At 34.7% G+C, this 26,647-nt stretch overlaps 1 protein-coding gene across 6 annotated transcripts in view; it reads right to left on the bottom strand.

The window, feature by feature from the left end:
• Positions 1 to 6,898: 6,898 nt before the first annotated feature.
• The window catches only part of milt (trafficking kinesin-binding protein milt), a 46,848-nt gene continuing 27,099 nt past the window's right edge, over positions 6,899 to 26,647 (bottom strand). Inside the window, exons 1-5 of one of the 6 annotated variants that reach the window (XM_017614194.1) lie at positions 22,305 to 22,322; positions 20,383 to 21,375; positions 14,794 to 15,072; positions 12,589 to 14,298; positions 6,899 to 12,048 (exon numbers count right to left, since the gene is read on the bottom strand). In XM_017614194.1, coding sequence (XP_017469683.1) covers positions 11,087 to 12,048; positions 12,589 to 14,298; positions 14,794 to 15,072; positions 20,383 to 21,136 — 3,705 coding nt within the window. In that variant the 5' untranslated portion in view covers positions 21,137 to 21,375; positions 22,305 to 22,322 and the 3' untranslated portion in view covers positions 6,899 to 11,086. Of the gene's footprint in view, positions 12,049 to 12,588; positions 14,299 to 14,793; positions 15,073 to 15,272; positions 15,898 to 16,205; positions 16,385 to 17,141; positions 17,913 to 19,299; positions 19,305 to 20,382; positions 21,376 to 22,304; positions 22,323 to 26,647 lie in introns of those variants that run through there. The other 5 variants (XM_017614198.1, XM_017614197.1, XM_017614199.1 and 2 more) reach the window with 5 other exon arrangements.

The following is a 26,647-nucleotide window of genomic DNA, read 5'->3' on the forward strand; positions in this document are numbered from 1 at the left end:
GATGCTGGCAAGTAGTTATCGAATTTAGTGTAAAATTAAAACGTTTTTGGGAAAAGATATTAATTATTTTTAAAAGANTTCAAGTTACTTGAAAGACATTGACAAAGAAAATATCGAAATTGTAATTTCAGTGTCTGAAATATATCAGAAATAAACGTATCCGATATAGAAAACTAATAGTCCTGGCTAGCTACATTGTGAAATAATCAGATGACATAATGACACTAAAAAATTTTAAAATATGTTCACTAAAATTTTATTAATGTAAAAATAAAGATGCTGGCAAGTAGTTATCGAATTTAGTGTAAAATTAAAACGTTTTTGGGAAAAGATATTAATTATTTTTAAAAGAAAAATGTTAATACAACTATTTTATTTATACTCCCAAATTTAGGATATAAAATCCCCTCTACCAAAAAACTTAAATTGGGTAACGCCGTTTCGAATTTTTTACAATTGGGCAATTGTCCAAAATCTCCTTTTTAATCAAAAAGTTGTTTATTGAAACTACCTTCTTTTTTGTATCATGATATGTATCATTTCATTATCATTTATGTTTTTTGTTTTTTTCGTATCATTTATTGTGTAAATTTTATACATATAATCAACTCCACCTCATTCATTCCAACACAATCCGCCGGTGAAGTACGTCCTCACTTCACATTTTGTCCAAATACGCAAACCTATCGGTTTACTGCAATTATCATAATTGCAATCGCTACTGATACCTGCTGACTCATCGCTATCATCACTTTTCGCTTCGAAACGTTACGTGTGGATCATTAACCCATTAGCCGAATGTATCACATAAACTTCTAAACAAAATACAACTTATCTAAGAACAATGAGCGGAAAACACTGGATTTTGGACGAAAGCTGACTAATGCAGCGTTTTTGCTGCATTTAAAATGCAGCATTTAGCACTTTCGAACATATGTTTTCGAAGAGCGTTCATGCTATCGCATTTAGCAAATGTACATTTACGCGAGTTCGAAATCGTATGCTTTTGACAAACAGCCGTGTTCCAGTCGCTTATTCAGATCCGTATCCATTACGATAAATTCTCACGGAAAAGATAATGTGCAAAAACCCCTACTGAAAAGGAAAAATAAATTCTAAACCGAAAATTCAATACAAAAACCTGAATTGCTTTAACCATAACCGAACATTTGTTTGTGTATATATTCATTTGTCGGTGCTGCCAATTATATTTTCCACACCTAATTAGGAAACAAAACAAACAGAGTTGATCACAAATTAATCCAGATTTCTATCAGCATCATATCGATGTTGAATTTGCGTAACTTTTCTTTATCCAAATAATGTAAAATAATAAATGAAATCTCGATCGGCGATCACTGAAACGCAGCTAGCGGTTGTATACTCGAAAAAGCAATGTTGCCACTTTTTCTCATTAAACCATGTTCGAATCGTGGAAATTTTGGAAGATCACAGGGATGCTTTTAGCATTTAGATTCTAAATGCAAAGATTGAGTTGCATTTAGTTGCATTTAGATGACGAATTTTGTATGGATAAATGTACATTTAGAGTAGCATTTAGAGCTAAATGCGCTAAATGTACATTTACGCGTAAGCAAAAACAGCCCATAAGGAGCAATAACCTGGCGACTGAGGAACATAGTCTATGCCATCTCTTTTAAACCAAAAAAAAAAGCTGAACTAAAATTTCTAAACAACACGATTATGTGACTGCCAAAATATATAAATCCGTACAAATGTATAAGTCGTGTGATCCCTGCTTAATAGCTATAATCCCAAAGAACTAGCTTGCTTCAAGTACGCCCCAATCCCCAATATTGATGTAGAAAGAACGTTCTCCTTATACAAAACATTTTTGCGGCCAAATAGGAAAGCTTTAACTTTGAAAATTTTAAAGAACTATTTATTTTTTTGCCAAAAAGCCATAAACAAAGCAAACTTTCTAAGGGTTCACAACACAACACTATCAAGACTAGAGGTGGGTAACTCAACTCAGAGTTGAGTTATTGAGTTGATTCCTATAAGTGAGTCGGTAACTCAGACTCCCTGTCCAAAAAAAATGTAACTCAGTAACTCAGTTGATGCCGTAGGGCTCACATGAATCAATTGAATCATAGTGGCTCATATTTGTCCATATAACTCTCTCGCTTCGCCACAGTGTTTAGCATGGCAAAGTCTTGCATTTTGTTTTTGCACGAGGCGAATTTATACAAGGTGGTGGCAAGAATACAACAACAACAACCACATGTATTTTGTATTGCGGGTGTTATGTCAAATCTCACAAATTCTTATAATTTCGTTTTTTTTTTAGTTTTTCTCGAAATATGTATGTATGTAAGATATATAAAGATGTGCATATCAAATCAATTGCCTTTCCAACCATATCCACATTTTGAAATTCGGTACAATAGGTTTCGAAATATAAGCTTTTGAAAATATTGAAAATTCCACCTTTACCCTCCCCCTAGCACCGCCCTATTAATTTGCACACAAAAAAAATTACACCTTTCAAATCAGTAGAAAGGAGCTGACCACGCCCACTTTAAAGTTTTGTTTTATCTCAACGGCCGCTATACCGCATCTATGCCTCAAAACGAGTCTACGATACGAATGAGTGTAACATACAAAGAGTCAAATGAGTTAGTTGAATGAGCTGACTCCTTAAAGTGAGTTGGAGTCATTGAGTCAACTCCTATAAATTTGCTGAGTTACCCACCCTTAATCAAGACCTAACTATAATCCCAACTTTTCCCGTGAGGAACGTGTTACACTTGCTAGAGTCAGACTTGGAACAACGCTATTTTCCACTAAACACCACTACACCAGAATGGACCCACTCAATTGTACCTTTTGTTTGGTCAAATTGGACATTGAACACATCCTTTTTCATTGCCCAATATCCAGAACTCTGCATCCATCTAAAGCTCTGGACTGCAGCACAAGCGAAAGCATCACAATCGAAGGCTCTATCGGCCCACAACAACATCGTGCAATGCATCTGATAGACAAAGGGTTGTTGTTGTTGTTGTTGTAGCGGCTACAACAACCCCGCCCAGATCGGTTGGGATCTCAGTCGTTGTCGTCAAGTTCCACTAACGGCAGCCCTGTTGGGTTGGTCCACAAGGACAAAGCCGTTAGGGAAGTATTTAATTACTTGTTTAAGTGGATTCTAATGAATTTGAAAGTATTTTTGGTTATTTACATGTGTGAGCTGAGTGTGTTTACATACAAAGGCCCTGTGCCAATTGATAGAAAATAGAAAATTTTGACGGATCAAAGTAAAAATTTGACACTTCTCGTGGTGAATACGAACGTCAAAATTTTACCTAGCTCATGGGGCTAGGTAAAATTTTGACAGCTTATAACCATGTATACATATAATATTGCTTGGCGGTAATAAGGAGTGAACATAAAAATGAAAGCTGAAACAGCATAAAAAAAGCGTACGTTACTTGCAAATTATAAAATAAATATAAATTTTAAGAATTTCATCAACACACAAAAATAAAGCTTTCGCGCGATCGTTTGTTTGGTTTTTCAACTGTCAAAATTTTACTCTGCATTTGGCACAGCAAAATTCAATTTATTTGTACACCATAGCAAATTTTTCCACACCGTCTCACCACGGAGAAAAAAGTTACCGATTGGCACAGGCCTAAAATAAGCAAAAATTTACAACCAAAATTTGGAGGTTATGTTGAAGTTGACAGAAGTTATCATTTTTTACTAGAAAGCGATCCCGTACTTTTCAATGTTACTCTCTCGCTCTGAGCGAATTATTATTTTTTTTTTGACAGTTTTACTAGTCCTAGTCCGAGGAATACGGGATTGCACCTATTGTAAGATTCACTGTCATTTTCCCCAACGAGAAACGTTTGCTTTTCGTTTGTGACAATTGTACCATATTGTACGTTTTATATGTATACAAACGTTTCAATTACGTGAAAAATATTTTTTTCTGTAAATTTTGATATCCAATTCAATTAAAAAACATTTTTATTTTTTTTATTCATTGCAGCCATTCGTTTTGTATTTAGTTATTGCATATATGTACATACATACATATATTTTTCTCTGCACGATTCATTTCGTTTGTTGTTTCGTATGTAACTACTACCTACTGTAGTGTACTATCGCCAAAGTGAACTCAGCCGTTTTGTTTTCGTATTGTACCGAACTGTTAAAGTAGTAAGCGAAACGAAATAGTAACGTACAATGGGCCGTATGAATAAAAATAATCAGTTGCTTTTTCTTAAAATTCCAGATCTTTTACTCAATTTATTCAAACAAAATTCAGGTAAAAGGTATGAAATTTTAAGAAAAAGCAATTGCTTAGTTTTTATTCATACAGCCCAATATAGTTTATTTTCGTACACTGTTGGTGTGTCATCGACGCGAATTCCCAGCGGTAGCCTGACCTCCTTCGTCCAGGGTCGCAGAGGATTTCGTAGGGGAGAGGGCTAGACACTTTGCAGTGAAGAAGCGAGAAAGTTCGGAGAGGTACCCGTTTACTTTCGAACACGGGTCAATTCCATTTCCAGTCGCCATGATCGAGCAATCGTCGGCATAAGAGACAATCGAGACTCCCTCTGGTGGTTGAGGGAGCTTTGAAATGTAAAAGTTAAACAGTAGCGGGGAAAGCACACCACCCTGTGGAACCCCCTGTTTGATTTTCCTAAGTTTGCTCGATTTGTCTATAAACATTACCGACGAGTGTCGACCACTCAGATAATTTGCCGACCACCGTTTGAGCCTCTGTGGGAGAAAGGAAGCATCTATGTCTTCTAGCAGCGTGGAGTGGCTGACGGTATCAAACGTCTTTGACAGTTCCAACGCTACTATAATAGTTCTCTCACAGGGACTATTGCAGTTTACGCCACGTGTTATCTGCGTGTTTATGGCGTTAAGTGCTGTTGTTGTGCTGTGTACTTTACGGAAACCATGCTGATGCTTCACTGGGATCAAGTGGTTCGTGAAATACGGGAGTAGCAAGGCCTCTAGTGTCTTGCCAGATTGAGGACCTCCATTAGGTACGCTACTTCCGCAGGACCCAAATTTTTCAGCATCAACATGCATATTCCGTCGGTCCCCATGGCTTTGGAGGCTTTCGCCTTCTCGATGGCCACCCGAACTTCACCGTTAGTGCAAGCNTTTATCAGACCAGCGCTGACTATTGTGATGTCTGGCGAGCTACTGCAGTTACCCATAATCCTGGTGGGTGCGTCGTCGTTCATTGTGCAGAATGTCGAATCGTCTATCTGCTCAGCCAAGTCTGTTCCCCTACGATCGTTTGACAGGCTTGAGTGCCAAAGATCGTGGTGCGCATTAAAGTCACCTACTACCATACGGTTTTCACCTCTGAGGAGCGCACCTATATCAGGGTGATATCCTGCCGGGCATCAGGTGACAGGGGGTATGTATATGTTAAATATTTCGAGCTCAACATCGTCTGACCGGATAGCAATGCCCTGACATTCTAGGGTGGTATCTCTGCGGTCGATGTCTGCTTCGATAAGACGATACTGCACGGTGTGGTGCGTGATGAACGCTAAGCCACCACCATTATCTCGCTCGCGATCTCGACGGTGCACGTTGTACCCGGCACAATTCAACAAAGTTGAATTGCTGTGCAACTTCGTCTCTTGGACCGCAGCTATCATTATACCATGCCGACACATGAAGACGGTTATCTCCTCAATCTTGCTCTGTAGCCCGTTGCAGTTAAATGGAAGGAGCTTCATGTGGTTCGGGAGACGTGTCGTGATGTGGGGTGTAAGGGATGTGTGTGTTCTTGCCGCCGTTGGCTGTGTGCGCTGCTGTGATGGTTGCCGCCCTGTGGTGGTGGGGGGAGGCGTCGCAGTTGAGGTCTGCGACCGAGCCGCGCAACACGGGCCCTCGAAGTTCCCAGTCCAATCTCGCGTGGTACGCAGACCTGAGCATGCCCTAAAGTGGCACCAGCCAAGAAGAATACGTAGTGAATCTAGCCGTATAGACCAGCAACTTCTGAGATACTTCGCCGACCTAAACGGGGTTAGATCACCGAAACAACAGCCCTTGGTCGGGTAAAACCCGAGTCATTCCGGTACGTAGAACCGGCTGTCGTGGGAATGATAGACAAAGGGTTACTCATCGCCGGTGCACCATGACCTAGTTGTCCACCTGCACCCCACAATATTTTATAAATTCATTTATAAAATATTAAACAAATAAATAAATAATTTTTAATTTATTGTAAATGAATTTTTTACTTTAAGTGCTAATTTTTTTAATACATACATATTTTAAAATTTTAGATATATGCATGTATATTCGATTAATATTGAGTTTTTCGTGGCACTAAAAATTACAACACATCCTTGTGTTAATTATAAACATGTAATAAAATATGAAAAGCGAATAAAAATAAATAAAAAGGCAAAACAGATGCGAATTTTTTGCATATTTTTTTTTGTTTTTTTTGTGCATTTTTTTTTTTGTTTTTTTGTGCATATTTTTTTTTTGTTTTTTTGTGCATATTTTTTTTGTTTTTTTGTGCATATTTTTTTTTGTTTTTTTGTGCATATTTTTTTTTGTTTTTTTTGTGCATATTTTTTTTTGTTTTTTTGTGCATATTTTTTTTTGTTTTTTTGTGCATATTTTTAATTTTTTAGCGCACATTATATGCGCATAAAAATCCGGTACCTATTTATGAGCGCTACTCAAGGCATTGCATCCCGTAATACTTACTAAACGAGTTCTAGTAGGCATATTAAACAAAAACACGCTTTCATAATTTTTAACGTTTATATTATATATTTGAATACACATTTCTATAAATAAATAATAAAAATATAACTCATAAATTAACTTAAGTCACTGCTGCAATGCACCTTCAGATTTTTTTCTCATTTTTAATTGCTTTTTTTTTTGTTTTTGCTAATGACCGTTAAGGCGCATATAATTAAGGTGCTTTCGTAAATACAAACATCATTGCTTGGCGCACAATACCTCGTATCCGCCAAATGAAATACCGCGTATAAGATAGTCAGAAAATTTCACATAGGAGCGAAGAAACTTATTTTCTTCAGAACTTTTGAATGGTTTCTCAAGTAGGTTTGTGAAGTAGGGAAGCATTGAGACAGGGTAACCAAAATAAATGTTTTTCTATGCCACCTCATACATGGTATTTCATTTGGCGGATACGAGGTAACGCGCGCCAAGCGTCGACATGCGTTTTTTTTTCTTAATTTTTTACCTTTACGCACCAATCTTTTACTAATTAAACACTCCTTTTTAGGAAAATAAAGTATTTCTACATACATATGCAATGTGTGATCCCTGGCCATATATTTAGGTAATAATGGTGAAAAAACAATGTAACAACACAAGCATCTATTTGTTTTATTTTTTTTATGTTATCTTTTTATTTAAGCAAAAAACAATGCACTTACTGAAATGAACAAAACCTATCACAAGTGATATATGTATGTATTAATGGAGATATTTAATGCTGTCGTGAACATACATACATACATTCATGTATGAATAAGTATGTACGTGGAACAGGCACTAACATGCGTTAGCACAATTTTTATGCAATTCATTACTAGTTTTGCAGCAGTTTTGTTATGTTTTTTTTTTTTGTTAATTTGTTTGCACGCTTAAATTTAGTGTAATTATTTGCTTGTAATAAGTGTATTGTGGGTGTATTTGAAATGCGCTATGACCGACCGCCGCTCTGCTCTTATGCACATTCGTCAACCAAACTATACTATTGTCTATAGTCTGGAGAGAAATAATATAATATGTTTTTTTATTTACATCACATTGTTTCATTTACAAACTAAGTGCTAAATCGGTTAAGTATTTTTATTTTTTGACAACGAATAGCGAAGAAAGAGAAGAGCTAAATATAAGGAAGCGGAAGTAGACTAGAAATTATAAAGGAAAAAGTAGCAATGTCCGAAAAATTGGTTTGTGACAATTGAAACGAATAAGTGAAAATTATACAAGCAAAGTTAAGTATAATTATAGGCATACAGCTTTATACATAGTAGTTACATTCAAATTGGTGAGCTTTTTAACCAATGCAATTATTTATTTTTTGTTTAACTATAAGCTTTAAACAATTTATATAAGTAAATGTATGTATGTATTTCGCAATATGTTATAATGCTTAAACTAAAATGAAGTTTATGAAATTATATGCTAAACTTAAAAAACATAAAAGCGCATTCATAAAAGGAACTAACTACGCAGAAAAAGTCTGGCATAAATATCCTATAAGGAAACACATACTAAATGCCGATTTGTGTTTATATTATTTGAACCTGAATGAAAACAGAAAAACAAAGAAAATATAAAGCAAAAAATATAGCTGAATTCATAAGGAAAGACTTGCACATACGTGCATACATACAAACACCAAACTTCACTGTGGTGTCCAATTGTGTGTGAAAATATACATGTTTTCGAATTTAGCATTTCTTTTTTTTAAGTTCAAGGGAGTCCCCCTAATAAACCCGAAAATGCTTCTGAAACCACGAGTCTAAAATTTTTTGTTTAGAAAAATATGGAATTTGGTGTTCATTTCAAGTTTCATAGAATCCCTCAATAAACGCAAGACTAAAATCAAAAAAATGTTTAACACAAAAATACCCCGAAAACTCGGATTGTATCTAAATTTACTTTTTTTGTAATAACTTGTATGCATTTTTTGTTTTCCGTTTTCTTTTTCAAATAAGAGATAGTCTCAAAATTGTAGGCGAAACGTGGGAACAAAAAACCAAAAATATATTCGTTTTTGACATGGAAAAATTTTTTCAAAAATCTGTAATTGGGAGTTTATATATAGTTTCAAAAAACCCCTTTATAAGCCCAAGATTCAAAGACTTTCAATGGGCCGTATGCATAAAAAATAAGCAATTGCTTTCAGTTAAAATTTCATAGCTTTTACTTAAATTTGTTTGAAAAAATCGAGCAAAAGGTCTGAAATTTTAAGAAAAGGCATTTGCTTAGGTTTTATGCATACGGCCCAATGTTTCGCGGAATTTCCAAAATGTTTAAGCAAAGTGCTTAACGAGTTTTCGAGGTAAGAAATTTTTACCCAATCGAAAACATTTTATGAAATAGAAAAATCAAAATTCTCTGTTTTTCTTCAAGTTTTGAGATGTTCGTTTTTAACTCAAAAACCTAGGCGACACGATCTAATAAAGTCATAGTGCTGAGTCTTCGAAACCGAATGATTAGCTTTTCGAATCGCAATACAGGGTACACCCCCTTGAGTTAATTTTTTTCCAATAGTTTGTATTTTTGTTTTTATTTTTTGGTTTTATTTTTCAAGTACGGGAGTCTTAAAATTTTGGGGAAATCGTCGAAATTTTGAGCTTGAATTTTTTTCTTAAGTTTGCGATATCCTTCAAATCCCTTAATAAATTCAAAAGAGGTGAAAACCGATAGATTTTATCAAAACTTTTACCGAGTGTAAATTTGTTTATTTTTATTGATGTTTTTCGTTTTTTTTTCGAATATCTTTTTCACCCGAACATGCCCCACTGAAAATTATCGAAATTTAATTTTTTAATTATCAAATTTTTTAAGAAAAATAATAATTAGTCTTTTATAATTCAATGAAAACCCCGAATAAAATAAAAAATCCACGAAAGCCGCCCGAGTCGAACAATTTTTAATGATTTGTCAAACTTTATAGGAAATAATTTTTGGAGCTTCTGTTTTTGTTTTCAAGTTATACTTGAATAGGACCAATAAAACTTCTAGAGTTTTGCTAAATTGTTAAAATTTCTATGAATACCCTTCCGAGTCTCGAGTTTTCCACGTTTCGTATTTGCTTCAAAGTCTTCAAATAACTTTTAATTGTATTATACGAATAAGAATCCGTTGTAGTACATTTTTTTTAACACTTAAAATCATTTTTATTTTCATAATAATAAAATAAATACAATAATTTTTTTTAATACATGTCTGTGGTACTTTGATATTGAAATCATCGATGCCTTTGTTAAATACCAGCATGCAAAAACGCTATGGTAGCGCTATTACAATAGAGAAACTCTCTTGAGTTCGAAGAAAGCATTGATAATCTTGAAACCCTTGATTTCACGTTTCAAGTTTCATACTTTCAGCAAGGAATTCCGTTAAAAAGGAGTTTTTACTATTCGTGTGTACCATTTCCCACTAACCACCTTGTTAAATTTTAGTTAAAGATATACATATGTACATATGTATATGTATATGGGCACTTTCCAAAATTTTAGAAACCAACAAAATTAGCGTATACGGTCAAGTTATAATATGTTAAGAAAAATCTGCTGCGGAAAAGCGTAACTTTAAAATTAAGCCGTGTAAAAAGTGAGCTTATAAAGGCAGTACTAAGTTCCTTAGCATATTCGTTGCTAAGCCATGTGAATGTTTCGGTTTCAAAGTTAATTAAATTAAAATTCAATTCTAATGCTTTTAACAAAAACTAAAACAAAAATAAAAATCAGATCAAAATGTAAAATAAATACTTCAAGTTTGTTAAATAATAAAATTAAAGTAAAGAAAATTATACGAATCGGATTGCTTTGCTACTATTGTACGTTACTTATTCAATAATGCATTTTATACTGGTAGCTATGCTATTGTTGCGAAGAGATAAGCAATTAGTGGAAATATTACCCTTTTTCATTGTAAATACATTTGTATTGGTATAACACTATAAAATGCTCTGTAATTATGTGCACCATAAAATTATTATTATTAGCCTTAGCATTTTGTTACATCTTCACTATCGTTGCAATAAATTTTTATAAACATACACATGGTCGTTATTATCACCGTCAACTTGATATTAGCGCTTTAATATCGTATAAGATTTACATCGTAATGTATTAATGTGTGTGCATTTTTCCTTTTCACTAGTTATTTAATAATTTTTGTCTCTTTGGGCGGTGCAATACTGCACCACTATCGGCTCTTGTCATTATTATTCATCATTATTTGTTTCGTTCAAACGCTATCAAACTAAAATATGTAGTGATTTTTTTTTTTGTATTATATTCATACTGAAATAACCACATTTAGTGAAATAAGTGCAGGCATTCTAGCTCTACAGCCAACCACCTTTGCGCCCAAATAGTAAAGAACTCACACTTCCGACAAATGCTTGTGTTATACTTTGTGATTCTCGCGGTTCTCGTACTTTTTGCGCGCTGTCGCCCCCACTACTGCTGTCGCTGTGCCTTTTCTTCGGCCGAGCACCACTCTCTTTTGTTGCCGCTTGCGCTGCAGTTTCATTTTTTGCTACAGACGTTGATGCTGTTGAAGACACTTTTCCTAGATCGGGACGTACACGTCCATTACCTCCGCTGGCACCACCATTACCACTACCTATCGTACCCAAATCTGGTCGCTGACCGGCAATACCATTTTTAAGATTGCGACGTGATTTTTGTCGCTGTAATTGCTTTATACGAGACTCTGTTGTACTCGTGGACGTTGTTGTTGCTACGGCGGCTGCCGTATTTTGTGATACTCCCATTCTCGTTGAGGGCTCCTCCCCATCGTCTTTAATAGTTCTTGCTGTGCTTAATCCACATGATGTTGCTGTTGGCTCTGTTGTTATATTGACGAAATGACACTCTTCATCGCGCCCGCTCACAGTTTTAGTTGGCGTGTTAAGGCCTTTATGCAGCACAGTTTTTATTTGATCACGATCGAAGTGTATGTCGTCGACTACATTGTTGGCGCAAGTATGCAGATTCTTAAGGCTAATTAATTGTGCCATGGGACTGGAGCTACGGCTCGCTATGCCACTAGCCAACTGCGACATAGAATTTGGCTGTGCGACAATAATGTTCTCCAGACCAATACTCTCGACTTTCTCGACCAGCTTTAGTGAGCGCAGAGCACGCCTTTCCAAACGCGATAGCATAATTTTTTGCTTTTGTTGAGCCTGATTACGATTGGGCCGTTCGATGTCGCCGATTAATTTGCGTCTAATTAAATCTGCACCTGTCGATAGAATACCGAACAGTGGCTCAGGTGAGGAGGAACGTGGAGGTGAACCCTCTGAAAGGAGGAAAAATATATGGAGATAGATCAGTTATCGTCATTTGAATTTGAATGATTTCTAGAGAAGAGAGTAACTCTAGATTGAAGTATAGCATAACACGTTGAAATTTTAATCCCGCTAAATCCATAATTTTTCTTGCATTATTTACAATTTTGCTTATGCTCTGCTCTTTTAATTACTAAGTCCGCGTAACTACCTCTGAAAGCTAACAGTTTTGTATGAGGGACTTAGGAGGATTTTACCGTATGTAGCGTAATACACCTTCATCGTACATATCTGTGGACATTTGATAAAGCAACTTCTCTCGATTGAGGTAATATTCTCTTCAAATCAATAATTCATTGAGTTTTCGGATGATATTTTTATGTTTAATCATTTATAGTGGGTCAACATGCTACGAAGTTAAATAAAGATGTACAATTTTTAAATCAGAGTTCCTTATCAATTACTCTAAATTTAAACCTATGGAAATCACAGAAGTTCTTTTGTCAAAAGTCCACAGATATATAGATATCTTGTTTTCATTAACATTTTACCTGGACTATTGCAGGGTGTGACAGTTGGTGAAAAGTTTGGTCCAGCTGGAGTGTTTAGTGCACTTGGCGTCACAGCCTTAATGCCGCGTTCATTTAACATCGAAGCCAAACCTAAATTAACCGAAAACGTCGAACAGGAATTCTTGCGTGACAATCCGCCGCGTGGTGTGGGTGGACAGCTGGGTTGTCGCGAAGTCGATGCCGAAGCCATGCGTGATGATAATTGTGACTGTGACAAAAACGACAGATCATTGAGACCGTCATCGGGATGCATTACCATGCTCGTTGTATAGGTAAATGTACAGCCAGAAGCTTCAAATTGTTTGCCAGGCAAGTCATCGCTCACATCTTCCTCCACATCGGAAAGTGTATATACTTGCATTCCCAAATCATCTAAACCACGGCCGCCTCGTATGGTTACACCCGGTCGCTCCTCCAGCAAGCCACTCAATGTTGGCGTTGCCAATCGTGACCAATGATGCAGTGTTTGAGAACCTTCAATCGGCTTTACAATTTGCAATTTTTCGGGTAAACGCCATTGCTGCATTGATGCCGACATGTTGGTGGACGAAATGCCCGACGAACCTGTCGACATAATACTATCTGGCGTGCGTATACCTTGCGGAAGTGTATTCGTGCTCGTTGTCTGTTCATCATAGTTGTATGTGCCAGGTGGAGCATACGTTAGCATAGCACGACGCGCCAACACCTCTGCCGGTGTTAGTCGTTTTAATGCCGCTTCTAAGTCTTTAGCTCCCGGAGCACCTGGCACACCGGTTGGTGCAGACGGATAGCCGTCGTCCGATTGTGATGCCAGACTTTCGCACGACAAGGTCTTCAAGCCCATATTATTGTCGTCGAAGGCAGCACCACGATACGGCATCGCCGACATCCGCGGCCCACCCGAACTGCTCATCGCCATTGCACCAAGTTGTGTCATCGACGAATTGCCACTATCCATGTAGTTGCCAGTTTTACTTGCACAACGCACTGTTTCGAAAACACGTTTATATGGAGGCATAGCACCCAGCGCATAGGCCGAACCAGCTGCACCAGCACCACCTCCATATATACCAGGCAGTTGTGACATTAAACGGCCCATGCGTTCGGCACGCTGTGTATCACCCGAAATACCAGAGTCGAGACTATTTTCCGAATACATTGAAGATTCCATCAGCTCGCACTGTAACGACTCTGGTGGCAACAAGCCAGAACTAGAAATGAACGAGCTGCGCGCTTGTGGCATTGTTTTCTTGCGCTGATTACGCAATTGCTCCTGTGCCTCCTGCAGTAGAGCCAACACCTCTTGATAGCGCTGTTTGAATTCCAGCAATTCCACAGCTAATGAGTTTTGATTTTCCTTTGTTATATTTAGAAGTGTAATATGCTCGTCATTATCGTGCGTTAACTGATGCAGTCTCATTTCGGCTTCGGACAGCCTTGCTGTCAAGCTTATTATTTGTTCATGTTGTAAGCGATTTTCCTCCCGCTGACGCTCCAATTCCAGATTCATACTGTCGTAACGGCCGTTAGCTTCGTTCAATTGTAATGTGATGTCTTCCATTAGTTGGCGTTCCTGAGCTTCAACATCATCTGTTTGCGAGGCAAGTTGTATGGCTTCGTGTTTCAAGGACTTATTCTCATCCTGCAGGGAAGCGATCTTCTTTTGCAGTAAATCCAAAGTAATTGATTTGGAAAATGTAGGTGTATCTGAAATGAAGCAGAAAGTAGAAATAAGAGTAACAAATTATTTGAAAGGAATAATGATAACCCCGTGTTTTAGTGTTCTTGTAAAGAGCTAGGGTTGCAATAGACACGGAAAAAATGGAAAATCTTGGAAGATAGTTTGGTTTTTGGGATACGCTTACCAGATCTCATGATGGTTGTTTTACGTAAAGAGATCGACGTAAACGATCGATAAACATAACAGAAATAGTGTAAATTTTGTAGGTGGTGTAAAATTGTAGGAAACATCAGCACGCACACAACCAATTGGAGGAGAAGATCGGCGAAATAATGATTATTATGAGGAATGAATTAATTATTGCCCTTTTTTTTAGAAAATAGACTAAAGTCACAAAAATTTAGAAACTAGAAATGTGGTGCTTATGTATGTAAAAAAATCATGGTTTTTGGATATTTTTTTACGACCACTGAATTTTTGTGTTTGTGTCATTTAATAATTTATTAAACACATTTTCTTACCATTTTCGCTGCCCTCATCAGAGTCATTTGTTAGCACTGCAATCAACTCATTTTTCTTGTGTAGTTCATGTACGAGTTGTGCGCGATCCTCGTTGGATGCTTTTAAATCCGCTTCCAGCTCAATGATTCTGTTTTCTAGCGCATTATTTTGCGTCAAAAGTTCCTTTCCGATTTGTACTGTCAATTCCAAATCCTTCTCTTTCTCCTCCAGCAAACGCGTCACAGCTTCAATATCATCATATGCCCGAGTCATTTGGCTTACTCGATTACCACATAGAACTGCAATAAACAATAAATAAATATATAAATGTAAAAAATATATATTTGTAAAATATAGTTAGAAGAGATATAGAAGAGCAAAAGTGGTCGTATTTTGGGAAAATTTCTGTTTTTTTATAAAGGATGGAATAACTGAGCGTTTCTTTATTGCTTTCTTATATGTTCTTAACATCAATTTACTTTCTTGTGTACATAATTACCTGCGTACATATGTACATATAAGTATCTACATACATACATACATATGTACATATATATATGTGAATATTTACAACCGGGATATTTAGGTAAATTTTCGAGTAAACTAACTCGTTTTGATGCTATTTTTATATACAAAAAGAACCAAAAACGTAACTTAGCAAAGACGACATTCCATTACTTTTCCAATTTCCACTTTACACTTCTGGTAACTGAGTGTTAATTAAATGACTGCACAAAAGTTCACACAAAATTGACTCATTAAATTATGTAAGTACATACATATTTTCATATTTACTTTATTGAGCTGTCAATCAAATCTGCACCATAAAAAATTTTCACAAATTTAATGTCCCAGTAGATAAATTCAGAAGTTAAAATCGCTTCCGACAAGCCCCCCTGAGGGTCAAAAACCTTCCACTCTACATTCCTTGCTCCTTTCTTTTTTTTATTGAGTGACACAAGTTGAAGGGCTTCTTTTTTCACTACCCATGGAATGCCTTCCAGAATGGTTTTTATAGGACGTACTTCAGAAGGGCTTCAGAAGGAGTTATTTTAAAGCAGCTCCTTTAATTTATAAAAATCATACATATTTGAAGTATTTGCTTTAGGTTTATATCAAATATGTGATCTTGAAACTTAAAATGTTTATTGAAATTCATTTGTAATAATAAATATAAATTTATGCATCCGCGTAAATTTTAAATGGATAAGCCCTTCTACACGGCATGCAACGAAGCACTTTTTCAGCCCTTCTTGAGTAGGCTTCTTAGAATGGCTTTACTTAAGGCCTACCTAAATTATCTTCTGGGGTTCTTTTCAAGCAACCTTCACTAAATGCAAATTTTATTTATTATGGAAAATTTACGTTTTCGACGCCAATCAAATTAATGTTAATTTCCATATTGCTAATAAATACATACGCAGCTATCTACCTTCGTAAAGTAGCTGTTCATTCTCAATTAAAGTTTGATTATTGGATCGTACTTCGGAAAAGTTAAGATCATCTAAGTGTGTGTTGTTTGGACTAGATTCTTCATTAGTATATATAGAACTCAATATTTCATCTTCATACTCCAATTGTGCAGCATCCACGTCATCATCATTGAAAATTTCGTACCATTGTAAGTCCGTTTCATTGGCAATATTATCATTGGTGGGGGCGACATCATCATTCCTATTCATTGTCAAAATGGCTTCTACATCACTCTCTGGAGTGAAATATCGATTTTCTGGTGACCACGATGCATTGCGTCTATGCAATTCGCCCCTAGGATTGACACAACCGCTGGAAGCGGCATTATCCATTATTTAGTGTTCCGATGAAAATACAATTGTGTAATTTCAAACTCTTGTGTAATAACTTTTAGATTTAGTATTATTATATAACAATAATGTTCGTGTGATTTGGGGGTGGTAGGCAATATTAATGAATTTATCTAAAAAAAAACGAAGGAAATAACTTCAAATACTGCCAACCAAATGTATTCGAATTTCAATTGTATATTAAAGAATATATCAGTCACAGTAATTTATCCCGACTACTTGTAATAGTTATTTTTTGTTAAATAACTTTGCAAAATGAATTTAAACATTTTAAAATGTGACGCATTCCCTTTTATAGAGCACAATACTGGATATTATTTAACGCAAATATGGGTGTGCAAATATAGAGAAGGCAGCTAAAAATGTAGAAACAACACAAGAGAATTTCCTTGGTTCTTCCACGCCTGCGCTGGGACTTTGCCGGACTTGGATATAGAGAACGAAACCTTAAGGCACTCTAAGTACCAATCTCCCCATTCTTGTGAATTCTAAACTCGTTAATTAAATATTAAAACAAGCAATTTTTGTATGCTATTAATACTCACTTTAAAACAAATACACTTTCGAAAATATTTGTATATGCATTTGCATTTATTTTTTTATTTTTGCAATTCCCCTTCCACAACAACTACTTTGCTAATTAAAGTTGGTAGGCGAGACAAAATAACGAAAAGCCATTAACACAAGCCCCAGTCTCGTGACGCACTTTTCTCAAACGATGCAAATGCACAGCATCAGTCAGCACGATATACAAAACTTAAAAAATAAAATAGTGCGTGTAAAAGCTCTTCGTCAAACTATTTCGCACAATTTCTTCAATTTCACACTTCCAAGCTGGCTCGAAACTTTTGATCACTTTTATTTTGTCAAATACAATTTCCTACCAATTCGCAATGTTCACTTCTACATTGAAGGAGTGAATCTTGGAATAGATGTCAAAAAATCAATTTGAAGTAGTGTTGTAGAACGAAAAACTCGAACACTTCATTATTTAATTTAATGTGGCCTGCATACATACAGTTTGCGCAAGTCAAAACACAATTTGTAGAAAAACTTTATTGAAGCCTATATTTGGAAATTTTGAAAAATAAATTTATGCGGTAGAGGTTATAACAACTATTTCGGAGATTGACATCTTATCGTACTTTATCGTTGCTTACATTTTTTGGTCATCGATAATCACATATGAATGACTTTATTATTAAAATAACAACACTTTCCAACACTCAGTTAAGTACAAATTTTCCAGTGAACGCGTTCCACAACATAGACGTTGCCACATTACTGGAAAAACGCAAAAGTGAAAACTTGTTACAAACTTTATTTTTTCTTATTTGAAATGTTTTCTAAACCGGAATTTATCAAAAAAAAAAAATACACAAAAAAAGATTGGTTTTAAGAAATATATTTTTTTTTAATGAGGACTGTTACAAAGTATAGTTATAAAGGAATTTACATGACGAATTTTTCACCGATTTTGTTGGCTTTATCTGACAAGGCGTTTTGAACAGGTAATAACACAAGAACAAAACAACATTTATATCGTCACCTGAAATTCAAAAAGACTTAAAGTCGTAACTGAAGTGGAAAAACCCGTGACTAAAATTTTATATTTTTTTTCATTAAAGGATGTGGGAGTCGTAATTCGATGAAATCCATCATATCAATCAAAAACTAAATTTTGAATTTTCTATTAGTTACGACTTTTTGAATTTCAGCGACGATGTTTGTTACGTATTTTTGAATTTTAGGTGACGATATGGATTTGTTGTTGTCTCTGGTTTCTATAGTGTCGAACAAATTATGCTTGTACGAACATAGGCAAAAAAATAAAATGATTTGTTATTGGCGTTTATAATAATTTAATATTTTTTGTATATACAAATATTGACTTTAGAATTTTTTTTAACTGTAAAAAATTTTAAATTTAGAGACCAAATAGGTACAAAACTGGTTTGAAATCACCGCCAATCGAATGCAAAGAAGTTTCCTCTCAAAAATCAATTTACCTGCTACATTGATGCTCGCTGTGCAAGATGCCTTGGTTAAGATCCCCTGACAAAGTTTAAATTTAATGGAATTCTTTTTACATACTTTTATATATTTTCGATTATATTCAACTGGGAGATACTTTACAGACCATAGATAGGTGACCATTAGAAAAGAAACTTTAATTAGGAAATATGTTAGAAATATATTTCACGAAAAATAAAATCAGAAATGGTAACAAGTAATTTTTAAGAAAAAAACAAACCGACTTTAATTCCCATATAAAAATTTAAGATAGTCGTTAATTTCTTCATCATCCAATGATCGGATTTTAACCAAATTAGTATGGGACCACCTGTGAGGTAACACCAACCCCTTCCTTTAAAAAAGAGTTATGGAAATCGGTTAACGTGGTCCAAAGTTTTGTTGTTACATAAAAAAAAAAAAATATATTCCGACGAACTGATAACCTTCTCGTTTTTGTGCAGGCGGCTAAAATAACGCAAAATATTGATTAAGTCTAAATCTTCCCTTAAAACCAAAAACGTCAAAATATTACCTTGATATTTTTATTTAAACAAAAAAACCTGTCGAATGAAAAATATTATGTATTATTATTATGTATTTTTAATCCTGTGTTTTTCGAGTAATTTATGCCCGGCTATCTTCCGATTTTCATCAGTTGCCAATATCGATGCATGAAACACCAAATACGAATATAATTTTTTAATACTCGCAAAATTTTTAAATAAAATATATGTATGTGGGACGTATAAAACTGTACATCTTGAAATAAGAGCACGCGTTAACAGAAAGAACATATTTCTTGATGGTCGCTTCTACAATTCACGACACGAGTCGACAGCAGAGAGTCCGGCATGCGGAGAGACACCTCCAGACTCGAAACATCTCTTCGTATGCCCGGAAAACCCGACAGCCCTAACGCCTTTGTCCTTGTGAACCGACCCTATTGAGGCTGCACGCTTCTTAGGGCTGCCGTTAGTGGAACTTGACGACAACGACTGAGATATTAACCGATCTAAGCGGGGATGTTGTAGCCGCAACAACAGCAGAGATCGATCCGGTTTTTCATATTACAGTTCATAGGAAAGTGCTGTTACAAGAGCCACAGAAAGAACAATATGAACATAACAATGACTTCTTTATGGTATTTAACTTAAGTTAGGTTAGAAGGCCGCCTTCGTGGATGCAAACACACTTAGGCCGTTGTAGTTGTAGCAGCATACAAGTTCCCAAAGGGTTTTTGAGGAGTGTTGCTGGAGTGACAGTCCTTGTCCAGATATAAATCTGGGTCGTTCCGGTTACATAGACCCGACTGTCGTGGGAACAGAACACTTAGCCCGTTTTCTTGACTGCCTGCTAAAAATTTCGGGCCGGTCTGTTTTATAAGCAAGTGAGTGGCAAATTGGACAGGCAGTCAAAGCACTGGCTATCTTTAACAGGCAGTCTAGAAAACGGCCCTAGGACGGTTATTAGTCTGCATATGATAGTATTAAATTAGATAAATAAAAATAAACATACATTATTTTTATATACACATACATTAATCAAACTTATTTTACAAGTACGTATGACTACGTGCGAAATTGCACGGCGATTGATTCAATCAATGGCCTACTATTTATATATAAATAAGTCATTAACTGCACTTGGGTAATAAAAGATTAAATGCATATAAACGCAGAAAAAGGAAAAAGGTTAAAAAATAAACTAGCTACATACATACGTTCTGTATATTTTACCAATTCACTTTTATGTATCAACATTGATGCATACCTGGTACTGAATATAAGGTCCTTACAACTTTCAAGCAGTTGCTCCCGTCAGAATTTCTAGCTGCATGATATATTAGGTCTTGCGCACTATTTTGTGATATATCCTTTCGTGTACTTCTATCACATTCCAGATTTCCTTTTCCCTGGCCTTTAGAGACGAAATCACATAGGAGTGTTACAAAGCGCGGAGATATATCATAACAAGTATTGTGTGCTGCTAGAACGCGTACTCTTTCCATAGCTTCCAATTCCAGTTCCAAACGCGTGGGCGCTAGCTCGGCTTCGCCAATAGAAGCTAATGAGCTGCAGCCACTACTTAATGACGACGTATCCATATTGAAGGACTGCATAACGTTAATAGCTTTTTTGGCATTACATTCAACTTGTGTTTGAAGTAGTTTAAACGTGTTTTCAAAGCCTTTACTTGTTTGTGAAGGCTTTGTTGTTATAAAACAGGAATTTTCGTTACTTGTTTCATTTGGTGATGATTGCTTCGATGATGTTGATGTAGGGGTCGTGGTATTAAGTAGCAGACCTCCTTTAAAATCAGAGTTCAAATCATGTGAAGAAAATACCTCAAACGAACTATTTGAACTTGATTCTCTAGCGATTTGCGAGAATTCCGCATAGCTAATATCCCTACTATTACCGTCCTTACACTTTCGTCGCTTGGAACAAATATCAGCATCACCATATTTAAAATCGGTGGGACCTTTTATGTTGCTTTGTGGCGCAGTATTATGTTGATTTGGCATGTTACTTTATTTTCTATTTTCATATTAGTTCAGTAATATTTTAATTTTTAATGAATGCATAAGTATTTCATAGACATAAATTCAACATTGCATTGGCACAATTTAGACATTTTTATCGATGTTGTTTGGAATCTAGCTATTACATAAAGTGCGTGTCATAAATATTTTTCTTATCACTGAAGCAGTATAAAATTGTCTTCAAAGTCGATTCTGACTCACAAAATATATAGGAAACGGTTCTGTAATACAAATATAAATCGTTGTATTTTTATTAAGACCGATTACTGGAGATATCAGAGTTGTACAATATAACTCTATAATAAGAAACATTAGAAATCCAATTGTATATTTCAATATTTCAAAGATGTTGGTAATCTGGCAACGTTTGCTTATTCCTGTTCATCCGACGGTCATACGGCAGTTTATTTGCTTATCATGACGTAATGAACTTTTGAACTTCCTCAAAGATTGACAAAAACGGAAACTGGTTTTTACATATGTATGATTAAATAGAGCGAATTATATCGTAAAGCTAAACATGATTAACACAAAACGTGTAAAGCAAATTTCTAATCAGCTGGTAGTGTTGTACAGGTTACGTGCACTGACTGGACTGATCAGCACTTCTTATCATTTCACTTTGATTGAATGCATGCACGGAGTCACCCACTATCATTAACGCAATTAAGGTTTTGAAAGAAATTTGTTAACTTTTAAGTTTAGTTTGTTATCTGATCAGATTGTGAAAACCACATAAACAAATATACATCAATGTCACACACATTCCACAACGTCATGCATACTATTATGGATATTGTGCTTTATATAACTCAAAAGAATGAAATGAATACAAAAAAAATTTGATTCCGCTCTAAATTTTCTTGCAGATTTGATGCCAAACCTAAATAGCGATGGTATTATATCGGAATCAGAGTGAATAGCGAACACGCTCATAAAAAGACTGAGTAGGTCATATGGCATTAACCCAAAATTGGCCATTATACTGCCGAACTTTTCCATAGCAAGACCGATTCCGACCGCTGGAGCTCCACTTGAGCCATTCAGCCCTATAAATCTACTTCATTATGATGATCAGTTGTTAGTCACGGTCTTGTCGTGCGATTATATTCACTTCCACGTATTGCATTTAACGTTGTTTTCCACACACCGTATTTCTTTTTATTCACTTGATTCTTCAATACTTATTCAATCACTTTTTATAATTTCGTTTACAATTAGAACAGCCGGACAGCCATAGGCTGCGCTTCTAAATGAACACTGAGTGGTCAGTGGAATGAACTGACACTGCCGAAATGAAATTTGTTGAACCAAACGCATTCCAATTTTAAGCAATACTGAACCAACAAAGCAAAAACATGACTGCAGGGTTGTATTGAATATCTATAACATAAATTGTTATTAACGGATCACGCCTGCACCGAATTGCGCACTGAAAGCCGCTTTCATTAGAAAATTTTATTGGCAAAAGCGTATAAACATTCGCGATAAAAATATACATGTACATACAGTTATTTTGACATTTGCTGTACGGCGCCTGCCGCCCATTGAAAATCTATCTCACAACTGCGTTATCGACAAGTACACTAAAGTTTCGTACGAAGGCAATAAATATTATATGCAAAATAAATTTAGAAATAAATTGAATAAAAGAAAATAACAACTACAGCGATTCTATTGTCCCGTATTTTTAGCCCCTTCAGGATTAGGAGAAATATATTTCTTAAAAGGTTCTTCCACTCATAAGGAAATTATGTTTTTAGTAGTTTCATATTTTTGGAATGTAGCACAGATTTATTAGATATTTTTACCAAGAAATAAAAAAAAAATTACAAAATTAGAAAAATTAATCAAAATAAGAAGTTCTCTTCAATTCAAATTCGAATTAAAAAAATATATATGTATTTAAGAAATTCGGTATTGCTAAAAATAAAAATTTAAAAAAGTTTTGGAAAAGTTGTTTAATAAAAAAGCACCCAAACTTTCTAATATTAGAAAAAACAGTTTTATAAAGCTTTATAACACGTCTTTTAGGAAAAATTTTAACAAGAAACCAAATCGTTGTCTAAAACCCAATTAAAGTATTAATATTAGTACGCCACAATAACAGCATTAGAAACAACGATTTTTTGGAGAAAAATTGTTTTTTAGGACACACAGTTTAGAAAAACTCCTTTAATTTAGGAAACAATTGGAAGAAAAATTAATTTCGTAAGATTTTTTACAAAAAAAAATATGTGAAAAAAATCACTTTTTAAAAAACTAACGTCAACCAAAATTATAAGAAATTTACATTCCTTTTTATGAAAGTATGGCTCGCTATCTAACAAAGACCATCTAAGTCAGAGTTTGAAACTTTGTAAAAAAAATTAGAAGAATTCGACAGAGTTCATCAAAATTTTGAGCTTTTTAATACCATTTCTTAGAAACATTCTGAGTATGCAGTTTTGTAACCTATTCAATTCAAAGTGCAAATTTTAAGTAGCTAGGACTTACTATTGATATTTGGTAAATTTTTTTGTAGTTGTTGCTCATTTTCTCCATACAAAAAAAAAAACTTTTTTGAACATACCGTGTATGGAAGAGAATGCGCGAACAAGAAATTGCCAAAAATCAACGGTAAGTCCAAGTTTCTTCCAACTTGCACTTATTACACTCAAATTTAATGGGCTTGAAAGCTGCATACTCAAAAGAATTCTAGATCTGATTAAAATGTTTCAAATTGTGATGAACATTTATTCAAATTTGTCGAATTTTTATAAACGTTCTACAAAATTAAAAATTTTGATTTAGAAGTTTTTTAGTTAGTAAGTTATATTTTCATAAAAAAATAATAATCATTTTTCAATATCTTTTCTCTTTGTTTTGTTTTAAATAAAACTGTATTAAGTCTTTTTATTCTAAAAACAAAATTGTATGTTCGGATTCGATGCTTTAAAAATGTCCCGATTTTTTGCCACAAAAATCTGGTCACCGTAAATATTTTCAGCCTTATCATGAGTTGCATTTTCCCCGAACCGGTTCTTTTTCCACTTTTGGTTTCCATGGTTTTACTATGGGCGGATGACAAATTTTCAGGTGGATTTTTTCAGGCAAAACTCAGGATAAAGCTGATTATTATTGAAATAAACAAATCAAGCAAAATATTATTGGAATAAAAAGTTGAGATAAAAATTAGTTTTTAGTTGAAAATAATGAAAATTTGTAGGAGAAAATTATTTTATATTGAGTTCTATTTTATGCCAGAACTTGTTTATTTTGCCCTCGATAAATCATATTCTGCCTTATTCTGAGTTTCGCAAGAAAAAAAATTCACCCGAAAATTTTTATTCCGCCCATAATAAATATGTACATGGAAACCAAAAGTGAAAAGTGAACCGGTTCGGGGAAAATTAAACTCATAATAAGGCTGATTATCATTAGTTTTATTTTCCGCGAACCGGTTCACTTTTCACTTTTCGTTTTCGTGTATTCACTACGGCACACACAATAAGGGCAACATTAGGGTGATTGACTCGGTTTTTCCAAACCGGTTTCCACCGTTTTTTTTTGTATATCTATAAGGGCCAAATTCACAGTGAGTAGATAACTCATAATCGGCAGTTAACTACAGATTTTCAGCACAGTATTTTTTTGAAATCTTGATTTTTCGAATATCGAATAAACCGGATTTTTATCCAACAAACCGTTTTTTTTTCATTTCATACAAATCTTGAGCTCTCAATAAAAATTTTGAGTTTTTCGAAGTTTTCAAGTCTATTTCCAGTTTAAGGGAAATCCCTAAGTAGTAGCGGCGGCGGCGTTCGGCGCCTAAGGAGTTTTGTACAAAATTTTCATGATGTATGTACATTGAAATACATCGTTTGAAGGAACTAAATACTTCTCGTTTAAAACACTTTTACGAAATGAAAATTACTTGTTTAAAGGAGTTTTTTTTGCATAATTTGGGCCACTGGACAAGAATATGATCTTTATTTTTCCAAAAAGAGAGCCACTCAGAAAAAACATAGGTAACATATTTTTCGATTCGATTTCTAAAGCGTTTATTACAGTTAAATTAGGGTCGAATACTGGTAATCTAACGATTTTTTTCCGCAGTAGACAACTCCTTCCAATACTATAACAACAATAAAGTTATAACACATCAAAAACTTTAACGCCAATATGTCAGAAAGCAGTTTTAACCGAAGCAGCTTCTGTTCATCAAACTCATTCCATCTAACTCCTCAATTATTAGAGATAAAACAAAGACAAGTTGATTTTTCTGAGTATTTTTTTTTTATATTTTAAACAGACTTTAAATAAAGAGCAAACACTTTTTTCTGCTAATTTTTACATTCGTAAGTTATTTTATTCTGGGGTCCCACATACGTATACAAGTACTAGGTAGCTGTGTGAAAATTACGTTAGCATTCCTTAATGGTGGTCAAACCCCAGGAAGGTTTTGCTCCCTCGCATCGCAACGTTTTCTAAAAAGGGTTAAAGCTCCCCCTTTTTGGTAAAAATTAGTATTATTTTTCATTACATTCGGTTCTTCTTAGAAAAATTTGACGCTTAATATTTTAGTGGACATTTTAACCATCTATAAGCCATTTTTTTAAAACAGTGGGTCAAAAAGACCCGTTCGGGTTCGAGTCGATGGGTTAAACTTTTGGAAAAAGTAGACCAACCTTGTTTTCATATGTAATTCGCAAAAAACCGTAAGAACTCCGTAATTTGACATAACGGTTGATAAAAATATTGCAAAAATGTATTGATAGCGACATAAATTATCCCAATAACTTAACTTTTGAAATTTTTTATTTCTTTAAATTTAAATAGTACGTACGGATCTGTCCTGCAGAAAATTATCAATTGATAAAAAATAACCCATTTGTAGTTAGCTTTTTCGCGGGATTTCAATAAAATATATAACTTGTAGTTAGCTACAAAAAGCTAGCTTGAGACTAGTTGACAAGTAATGCAGGAGTAATGAAGGAGATTGTTTTCTTTAAAGGCGTTTGGACAAACGCGTTGAGGACAATTAAAAGGAAGATCGAAATTTCATATTATCATTTTGAAGTTATGTCTGACGGAGTTCGAATATGGGACAACCTACAGCAGAATATGAAAAGAAATATGAGATTTAGAGAAGTAAATAAAAATAAAACAACTAAAGTTAAAAAAAAATATTTTGTTTTTCCTATTGATATTTTATGTCCAAAAGTAGTAAGTTACAAGTTAGTTACATCTAATGCAGAGGTAAACCACCCTTGAATATTTCGCGGCCATCGCCATGGAAATATAGTTAGCTCTCCTTAAAGAAAATATACAGATAATAAGTGACTTTTAGCTCCTTCCTAATCAACTTAAAGTTAGCTTATAGTTAGATACATTTCCTGAAACCATGTGTGTATGTATATATATACCTCAGACCTTCTTCTGTTCGTCCATCGTAATTTAAACTTAAAACTAGTTCAATGAATAAATTAAATAGAATTATAATTTGAATTG

The sequence above is a fragment of the Rhagoletis zephyria genome, unplaced genomic scaffold (assembly GCF_001687245.7).
Source record: "Rhagoletis zephyria isolate East Lansing unplaced genomic scaffold, Rhagoletis_zephyria_1.1 Rzeph_scaffold_00790, whole genome shotgun sequence".
NCBI lineage: Eukaryota > Metazoa > Arthropoda > Insecta > Diptera > Tephritidae > Rhagoletis > Rhagoletis zephyria.